Source organism: Sinocyclocheilus grahami, unplaced genomic scaffold (assembly GCF_001515645.1).
Source record: "Sinocyclocheilus grahami isolate Dianchi unplaced genomic scaffold, SAMN03320097.WGS_v1.1 scaffold780.1, whole genome shotgun sequence".
In the NCBI taxonomy this organism is placed as follows: Eukaryota; Metazoa; Chordata; class Actinopteri; order Cypriniformes; family Cyprinidae; genus Sinocyclocheilus; species Sinocyclocheilus grahami.
The window spans coordinates 492,373-502,511 of record NW_015505959.1 but is presented as its reverse complement, the minus strand read 5'-3'; the positions used below and the strand labels follow the sequence as shown (position 1 = coordinate 502,511).

The 10,139-nt window shown below is 33.2% G+C and overlaps 1 protein-coding gene across 1 annotated transcript in view; it reads left to right on the top strand.

Moving 5' to 3' along the window:
• LOC107561562 (dipeptidyl peptidase 4-like) overlaps positions 1-9,872 on the top strand; it is a 19,647-nt gene extending 9,775 nt beyond the window's left edge. Inside the window, exons 11-25 of the mRNA XM_016246032.1 lie at positions 2,268-2,306; positions 2,410-2,508; positions 2,987-3,057; positions 3,156-3,209; positions 4,325-4,452; positions 4,579-4,629; positions 4,793-4,894; positions 4,983-5,052; positions 6,570-6,764; positions 7,102-7,156; positions 7,672-7,771; positions 7,857-7,915; positions 8,001-8,073; positions 8,205-8,278; positions 9,325-9,872. Coding sequence (XP_016101518.1) covers positions 2,268-2,306; positions 2,410-2,508; positions 2,987-3,057; positions 3,156-3,209; positions 4,325-4,452; positions 4,579-4,629; positions 4,793-4,894; positions 4,983-5,052; positions 6,570-6,764; positions 7,102-7,156; positions 7,672-7,771; positions 7,857-7,915; positions 8,001-8,073; positions 8,205-8,278; positions 9,325-9,426 — 1,272 coding nt within the window. The 3' untranslated portion in view covers positions 9,427-9,872. The remainder of the gene's footprint in view (positions 1-2,267; positions 2,307-2,409; positions 2,509-2,986; positions 3,058-3,155; positions 3,210-4,324; positions 4,453-4,578; positions 4,630-4,792; positions 4,895-4,982; positions 5,053-6,569; positions 6,765-7,101; positions 7,157-7,671; positions 7,772-7,856; positions 7,916-8,000; positions 8,074-8,204; positions 8,279-9,324) is intronic.
• Positions 9,873-10,139: the final 267 nt, after the last annotated feature.

Below are 10,139 nucleotides of genomic sequence, written 5' to 3'. Positions count from 1 at the left end.
GGTTTGAATGCCTCTCCAGACATTTCTCATTAAATAGTCTCATATGTTTCATTATCTCTTTTCTTACATCTTTTATTCATGTTTAACATGCATGTAAATTCCACTTATTTACTGTGAATTGGTATACAGACCCAAGTAGATGCCACAGATTACATATTGTCAGCAGACAGAAAGTTTGTCGTTTTTGAGAGCAATTACTCAAAGGTAACTTGACTGCAATAAAACTAAAAACACTTCATAATTAAACACACATATACGGTGCATAAGTGACTCATGCTGATGTTTCTAACACGTGCTTGAAATGCATCAACAGCTATGGCGACACTCCTTCACTGCATCCTACCATATTTACAACATGGAGTCTCAGTGAGTAAAGATGTTCCTATGATGGGTCTATCAAAATATATACAGTTCCCATGTTCATGGAAAACTTATATCATTCTGAAATTGTGATTTCCAGACCTGGGAAAGTCCTGAAAATGTTTCAGTGTATTTCAAACTCACTCACATAGATATTGTTCACTCTCAGAAAAAAAAGGTACAAACGTTATCCCTGGTGCAGTACATTTTTAAAAGGTACACTTGTTTACCCCTAAATGGTGCATATTAGTACCTTAAAGATACATAATACCTAAAGCGTATGTATTAGTACCTAAATGGTACATATTAGTACATTTTGAAAGGGCCCCAGCACCCCAGTGACAACCTTTTGTACTTTTTTTGTTTGTTTCTGAGAGTGTTCCGTGTGATTGAGTTTAGGGGAAAATGTAATCTAAGACATTTTTTTGTTTCATTGTAGACTTTACATGAGTAATTATTATAGTTTAACTATACTAATTCCAACAATTGATGATGTTATTCATACTTTAATGTGTCTTGTTTTCTGTTGGATTCAGGGAATTTCTCTCCAAGGTTCAGATTCCACCTGTAACACAGTTCTTAGTGTGGGCACCAATAGGAAATAAATTGGTGAGTTACAAACAGTAAGGCATAAAAAAACCATCCAGATCATAACAAGCACCCTCAATTATTATATTATTGGAACGCTCTAGTTTCTCCAAATCATTGCAACTAAAAGAAGAGTTTTTAACAAGCTCACCTAGGTTTTTCCATCATGACAAAAACATATTTGTCAGCAGCTTTTCTTATTATTCTTTGTTTTTTATCGTTACTTTTATTTATTTGTTTGAATTTTATTTATTGTTAATTTTGTCTTATGCATCGGTTATGATTTTTATTTTAGCCTTTTTAATGTTTATTTTATTTTAAAAGGGACCGTGCACATGAAGTGACATAAGTACTTGTGTTGTTCATCATGTAAATGCGCAAGATTTAGACATACAGACTGATTTTCATATGCAGACCCAGGTTGATCGTAAGAAAAGGAAGAGAAAAAATGTGTTAAAAATAAAAAATATGGTTTTAGAGGTTGATGGTAAGAAAATAAAGAGGGAAAAAGGCGTTAAAAAAATACAAATATGATTTTAGATGTACTATATAAATCCATTAGCCTTGCCTTTCCTTGCCTAGCTTTGGTTCGAGAAGATTTTGCTGTAAGCAAAATTCTGGTTTCATCACTAAACCTCAGAGCTTATGGAAGATTACTTTTAAAAATCTGTTTATCAAATGAATGGTATATTTACTTACACTGTTATACAAGCTGTACACTCACTACTTTACATTGTAGCAAAGTGTCATTTCTTCAGTGTTGTCACATGAAAAGATATAATAAAATATTTACAAAAATGTGAGGGGTGTACTCACTTCTGTGAGATACTGTATATTGTATTTCAATAATTCAAGCACTTTTCAAGTACCTCTTCTTAAACATGTCTGTTTCCAAGGGTTTTCCAGTACTTCAATTTCAGAAAGCCAAATTGAAGTACTTCATGCACTTTAAGCACCTTGTTCGAACCCTGCAAAAGGAACACTAAAGGCGATTGTGACTGTCAAAAGACTGTTTTGTCAACAAAAGGACAAAATGAAGTGTAATAAAAAATCCATATTGGTAATATAGACAATATGTGCACCATCTTCCAAGTTTCCTACCATATTTTTGCCCTATGTGAGAAATGAATGATTTTTGATTCATTATGCACAAGGTCTTCCCTCATTCAAATCTGGCATGTCAATAATACACGCTATACATACAGAAGTGCTGTGAACTCAGGGAGGAAACTGCACACAAACTTCATCCGCTTTTGCATGTATCATCAACTCATTAACTTTACATACTGTACCTTTCTATTCTTTATTTTTTGTTACAGAAATTTGAGCAAAAGAGCAAAACTGGATGGGTTGGACGGGTGAGTGCATCCAGCAATCACATAAAATCTCAAAATTATTGAATTTTTGCTAAAGATGATGCTGTGAAACCTTACAATTCATGGCCTGTGTTTCTCCTCATAGTACTTTCCCGCAGCTCCTTACTTTGCTGCAAATAACATGAGTTTTTACAAAGTTATGAGCAATGACAAAGGTTATAAACATCTCCACTATGTGGATGCCGTAAGTATCATAGTATTATTATTATTTTTATATTCATTATTCAAATACCTGCTGAGCTTTAGTGCGTGAAGCTCTAAATCTTACAGCAATGGTTCTGGAAGTACCAAAAAGTCATTAATTTTCTCTGTATATAAATTGGTTTTAATGCTATTGTCTTTTAAAACAGATACAATGATTATATTATATGCAAATGGAAGATCGTTGTGATTCATCTCAGAGCTGGTTGGTTTGTTGCATGATTATGAAATCCCTAAGGAGAATATGAATGGGAACAGTACATCCAGAACCAATGCCGCTGAAACAGTAGGCGGTCACTGTTGAGCTCTATCGTGCAAACCTCAGATATATAATTTCACTGTATTACAGGCTATAATGTTATATCCTTTGACCAATAACCATTACAAGTGAGACACAAAGAAACACTGTGGTGCGAGCTTAGCAAGCTGTTGATCTGTCAACTCTGTTGTTTTCTTTGTAGGGAAAAGCAACACCCATCACCTCAGGCAAATGGGAAGTGATATACATCTCAAAAGTAACCAAAGATTCCATGTGCGTATGAGAGTGTAGGAGTCTTGTGTTGTCATGAGCTTCTCATGTGCCTTTATTTCCAAACTTTCCCGCACATCTAAAATCTATTCTTTCCACAGATACTATGTGAGTAATGAACACATGGGAAGACCTGGACAGAGAAACCTTTACAAGTAAAAACACCTTTTTGCATCAGCTTGTATAAGGATTCTGTTTTAATATTCTAAATATTTTACATTTGAAATATTAAAATAGGAATTTAGTTTAGTTTTTGGAGTGTCTGTATTCCTCTGATGATGTGGACAAATGTCTAAATATAATATGCAGTACACACATCAGAGCCACTATAGAGACATAGTTCATCAAAAAAAAAAGGAAAGATTGTTCATAATTATCCGTGTTTATTTACCTCATGTGGTTCTGAGCCCCTATGCTGTTATTTTTTCAGTGGAACACAAAAGCAGAATTTTTAATGCATGCCATTTTCATTCAACCTGTCTATACAATGACAGTTCATAACTGTCAAACTTCAAAAGGACAAAAATAAATAAATAAATGCACATTATAAAAATAATCCATACTGTAAAGTTTCTTCAAATTTCTCATTCTGTGGGGAAACAAATATCAAAAATGTGACCCTGGACCACAAAACCAGTCATAAGGGTCAATTTTTCGAAACTGAAAGCTGAATAAATAAGCTTTCCATTGATGTATGGTTTGTTAGGATAGGACAATATCTGGAAATCTGGAATCTGAGGGTGCAAAAAAATCCAAATATTGAGAAAATCATCTTTAAAGTTGTCCAAATGAAGTTCTTAGCAATGCATATTACTAATCAAAAATTAAGTTTTAATATATTTACAGTAGGAAATTTACAAAATATCTTCATGGAACATGATCTTTACTTAATATCCTAATGATTTTTGGCATAAAAGAAAAATCTATAATTTTGACCCATACAATGTTTTGTTGGCTATTGCTACAAATATCCCCCAGCGACTTAACACTGCTTTTGTGCTCCAGAGTCACAAATGATTTTGTCTGCACGGAAATTCAAAAGTAGAATTAATTTTTAAATGCATCAAATCAAAGACTACTTTACACTTTCTACACAGACATGGCACAAACAACATCACACAATAACAACACAGAGCAAAAAAACAGCCACACGAGCTACTAGAAGATATTTAGAATTAGAATTTTTCCGAATTTTCTAATGATTCCCATCCCAAATTTTCACTGAGAAATATAAAAAAAAACAAAAAAAAAAACTTTCTCTTGTTCTCAGGATTTCTATAAGCACGAGTGGACATCTTGCCCCTGAGTGCCTCACCTGTTCGCTGTACCAGGACAGGTGTCAGTATAACTCTGCTTACTTCAGCCTGAACGCCTCTTTCTTCCGTATGGACTGCTACGGTTAGTGAGCACGCTTTCACGCCTGTGAGATTCACTCATGACAAACAGCTGAACGATACCTCGGCTGATCTGAGGTGACTGAGAGAGGAGAGTGTGTGCTCAATCTAATAAACACTGATTTTACAGGACCAGGGCTTCCGCTGTTTACACTGATGGACAACAGAGGGCCCGCTAAAGGTTTGTGCTAGTATCTGTTCAATCCAACCACTTTTAGATGAGCTACATAAATAAAGTAATAGTTCATAAAAATGACATTTCTATCTTCATTTACTAATCTTAAAGTTGTTCAAAACTTGTATGTGGTTTATTAATGTGTACCTTTTATTTATTTTGGGATTAGAGATTCAGGTCCTTGAGGACAATAAGAAACTGGAAAAAATACTGACTACAGAGCTTCTGATGCCGACCATCAAACGTGCCACAATGAAAATCGCAGGATTCAGTATGTGCAACATTTTGAAGTATTCCAGGCAAATAGGATCTAGCATTGCATTTATCTAAAGCCTTTCATGTTGTTTATGTTTCTCCAGACCTCTGGTATCAGATGATGTTCCCACCAAATTTTGACTCCTCCAAAAAGTACCCTCTTTTAATTCAAGTGTGAGTTACTATTAATTTGCAATATTTTATACACTCTGGTTCAAAGGTTTGGGCTCAGTAAGATTTTTAAAAATGTTTTAACATTTAATACTAATGCTGCATTTACATGATCAAAAATACAGTACAAAATAAGTAATATTTAGAAATATTATTTCAATTTAAAATAACTATTTAAATTTTATTATTAAAATTATTTACTATTTCAATATATTTTAAAATGTAATTGTGTTTTAACATTTAATACTAATGCTGCATTTACATGATCAAAAGCACAGTAAAAATAAGTCATATTTAGAAATATTTCAATTTAAAATAACTTTTTCAATTTTATTATTACAATTTACTATTTCTATATATTTTAAAATGTAATTGTGTTTTAACATTTAATACTAATGCTGCATTTACATGATCAAAAACACAGTAAAAATAAGTAATATTTAGAGATAGTATTTCAATTTAAAATAACTATTTAAATTTTATTATTAAAATTATTTATTATTTCAATATATTTTAAAATGTAATTGTGTTTTAACATTTAATACTAATGCTGCATTTACATGATCAAAAACACAGTAAAAATAAGTAATATTTAGAGATAGTATTTCAATTTAAAATAACTATTTAAATTTTATTATTAAAATTATTTATTATTTCAATATATTTTAAAATGTAATTGTGTTTTAACGTTTAATACTAATGCTACATTTACATGATCAAAAATACAGTAAAAAATAGGTAATATTTAGAAATATTATTTAAATTTAAAATAACTATTTAAATTGTATTATTAAAATTATCTACTATTTCAATATATTTTAAACTGTAATTGTGTTTTAACATTTAATACTAATGCTGCATTTACATGATCAAAAATACAGTAAAAAATAAGTAATATTTAGAAACATTATTTCAATTTAAAATAACTATTTTAATTTTATTATTAAAATTATTTACTATTTCAGTATATTTTAAAATGTAATTGTAAAATGTAAATGGAATCCTGTGATGCAAAGCTTAATTTTCTTCAATCATTCTTCCAGTCTTCAGTATCACATGATCTTTCAGAAATCATTAATATTGCTGCTTAATATTTTTGTGGAAACCATGATACAAGATTTTTTGATGAATAGAAAGTTCAAAAGAATCGCATTTATTTAAAATTGTTTTTTTTTGTACTACAGTAAAAGTCTGTCACTTTTGCTCGATTTAATGACTTCTTACTGAATAAAAGTATGACGTTCTTAAAATGTTTAAAATGTTTACTGACCTACTGTAAATGAATAAATTTAAACAAACAGTTTTTATAAAGACAACATTTTTTTAAAGTTCAAATTCCATGCAGTCTCCCAATTAAAGTTAGCTAATACAAGCTGCATGCATAATAATGATAAAATAATTAGCGAAATAGATGGAGTATAGCATCATAGCAACTATTTAAAACAACTATTTTCTCCATTACAAAAATATCTTGAATATACTGAGTATATCAGTGTTTTTTCCACACTTTCCCATTACAGATATGGCGGTCCAGCCAGTCAGAATATAGACTATGTGTTTCGACTGGAGTGGGCCACGTACCTGTGCAGCACAGAGAAGGTCATCATCGCCAGCTTTGATGGCAGGGGAAGTGGTTACCAGGGTGATGAGATAATGCACGCCATCTACGGCCGGCTGGGAACGTACGAGGTGGAAGATCAGATCTCGGCCGTGAGGTGAGGCGGAGGGAACGATGTGCACACGCTCGCCGCTGCCGTCTGTGGTGACGATGATGCAGAGTCATTTAGCCTGATGTAACACTCACAGACGCACGAGAGATATGAGGCAGACGTGAGTCCAGTCAGCTTCCTACAAGAGGGAACAAGCTTGTCATGAAGCATGTGTCAAAAACAGGTTGATGGAGGTCAAACGCTAGTTGAGTTGACTGAAAGCAGAGCAGTCTTGAGATTTTCACGAAAAGTGACAAACTATCATCTACAAAGATGTATTTTACAAAAGTAGTCATTTTGTTTTGGAATATCTTCGTAATTGTGACTTTGTGCTTAATTTCAGAAAATTCATTGAAATGGGTTTCATTGACAAAAACAGAATTGGCATGTGGGGTTGGGTAAGTGCAGAGCTTTCGTGACTAACAATAGGTTTTATTATGTTGGCTTGGTTGGATTTTAAATTTTAAATCGAAGATTTCAAGCTACACTACTAGTCAAAAGTTTGGAATAATTAAGATGTTTTTGCAAAAAGTCTTCTATGCTCACGAAGTTGCATTTTTTTAAATAAAATAAATACAACAAAATAGTGAAATATAATACATGAAATAATACAATTTAAAATACCTTTTTTTATATGTAAATACATTGTAAAATGTAATTTATTCCTGTGATCAAAGCTGTCTTCAGTGTCACATGATCCTTCAGAAATCATTCTAATATACTGGTTTGTGCTCAAGAAACATTTCTGATTATTATCAATGTTGAAAACAGTTTTTACTGCTTAATATTTTTTATGGAAACCATGATACATTTCTTTCATGATTACTTGATGAATAGAAGGTTCAAGGGAAAAGCATTTATTTAAATTAGAAAACGTTGGTAACATAATAAATGTCGTTTGTCTTGCTCACAGTCATATGGTGGCTATGTGACTTCCATGGTTCTGGGATCAGGAAGTGGACTGCTCAAATGTGGAATTGCCGTGGCTCCTGTCGCTAAGTGGGAGTATTATGGTATGGATTTGGAGGCCTTCTGATTTATGATATGGATTAACCACAAACAATTGAGCAAATTTAACTCACACTGCGTTCTTCACAGATGCCGTATATACAGAGAGATACATGCATCGCCCTGAGGAAAACATGGAGAGTTATAAAGTAAGTTAACCTGTAAGAAAACACAAAATTATGAACAGTTATCAATATAATTCTTCATTTATTTGGTTGATATGCTTGTTTGCAGAATTCCACAGTGACCGACAGAGCAAAAAATTTCAAATCAGTGCAATACATGCTGGTGCACGGCACTGCAGACGGTAAGCAGTGTAACGTTTAGAAATATGCATTTATAATCTGATTAACAGACTCTGATCCAACACCTAGTGTCTTGACTACATATGCAGCATTTAAAGATGTTTTCTTGACATGTTTTCTGGCACTACTCTAGACAACGTCCACTTCCAGCAGGCTGCCCAAATTGCCAAAGCCCTGGTGGAAAATCAAGTTGATTTTGAAGCAATGGTGAGTATAAATGAATGGGTGAAGGTGATGAAAACCATTTTATCAAAGGAATAGTTAATACAAAAAAAAATTTATTTGCTGACTATTTACTCATCCTCAGGCCATCCAAGATGTAGATGAGTTTGTTTCATTAGAACAGATTTGGAGAAATGCAGCATTACTTGCTCACCAATGGATGCTCTGCAGTGAATGGGTGCCGTCAGAATGAGAGTCCAAACAGCTGATAAAAACATCACAATAATCCCCACCACTCCAGTCCATCAGTTAACATCTTGAGAAGACAAAAGCTGTGTGTTTGTAAGAAACAAATCCATCATTAAGATGCATCCAGTAAAATGTCGTCTTGTCTTAATCAAGAGAGAAATATGCGCAGATCAAGCACCATTTATAAGTCAAGTCAAGTCAAATCACCTTTATTTATATAGCGCTTTTAACAATCCAGATTGTGTCAAAGCAACTGAACAGCATTAATTAGGAAAATAGTGTCAATAATACAAAATGACAATAGTAAACACAATTTTTTCAGTTAAAGACAGTTCATCATTGAATTCAGTGATGTCAACATTCAGCTCAGTTAAATAATATCTTTGCAATCATGTCAACGATATCGCTGGAAATGAAAATAAGTGAAAACAGTCCAGACCCATTCTAAACAAACTTGTTGTTGGATTTTGATGTGAGTGGACAACTGACTTAATTATGGGTTATGGACTCATATTTTAGTTTTCACTTCACAAGACATTAACTGATGGACTGGAGTCCTGTGGATTACTTGTGGATTATTGTGATGTTTTTATCAGCCGTTTGGACTCTCATTCTGACGGCACCCATTCACTGCAGAGCATCCATTGGTGAGCAAGCGATGCAATGCTACATTTCTCCAAATCTTTTCTGATGAAGAAACTCATCTACATCTGGGATGACCTGAGAGTGAGCACATTTTCAGCAAATTTTAATTTTTGGGTGTACTGTTCCTTTAAACTCTGAAACGTCTTGTTTTCTTTAAAACAGTCTAAATGCCTAAATGTGTCATGTTTTTTCCTCAGTGGTACACCGATAAGGATCATGGACTGTCTGGTAAAGCGCGTTACCACCTCTACACACACTTGAACCATTTCCTGCAGAACTGCTTTGCGGAGAAAAAATAAATGGACTTATTGATGCATTATGAAGAAAAAAATGTTCCTCTTACATTGACACAAACACTGTTAATGACAGATGCTTGACATGTTAGGCTGTATATACTGTAGAGCATGTTGATGGGAACAAACTCTTATGTCAGAGTCAATGACATTTACATGTAAGATTTTATATATGTGGAATTTGTATTAGCTGTTGTTTTTCTTATCAAATTGCTGTGATGATTACTCTACGAATGAGACCTGATATGAATGCAGTGTATCTCACCGAATTCTGGCATGTTTTATAATGTTACGTTTACAAATCGATTGTTTTATGCAGTTGTGTTTATGCACTGACTTCAATGTGTGGTCTGAGCATGTCTGTAAGAAAACTGATCAAGTGAAACATTCTGGATTTGAATGCCTCATGCTTCGTACATCCTGTAAACTGAATGAAAAAAGAAAGAACAATATTTCTGTGTGTGAAAATTCTGTGTCTGGATGCATTTCACATTTTACATATCATATATTCTTATACACTACCAGTTAAAGGTTTGGACACACTGTACTGAATTTTTGTACTTCTATCTCCGTCATTTAATAGTTTTGACAATTTCGTCACACATTTAACTGGTACTGTATATATATATCATAGTCTAATATCAGGGCTCCTCAAATCTGGCACACGAGATCCACTTTCCTGCAGAGTTTAGCTCTAACACTAATCAAACACACCTGAG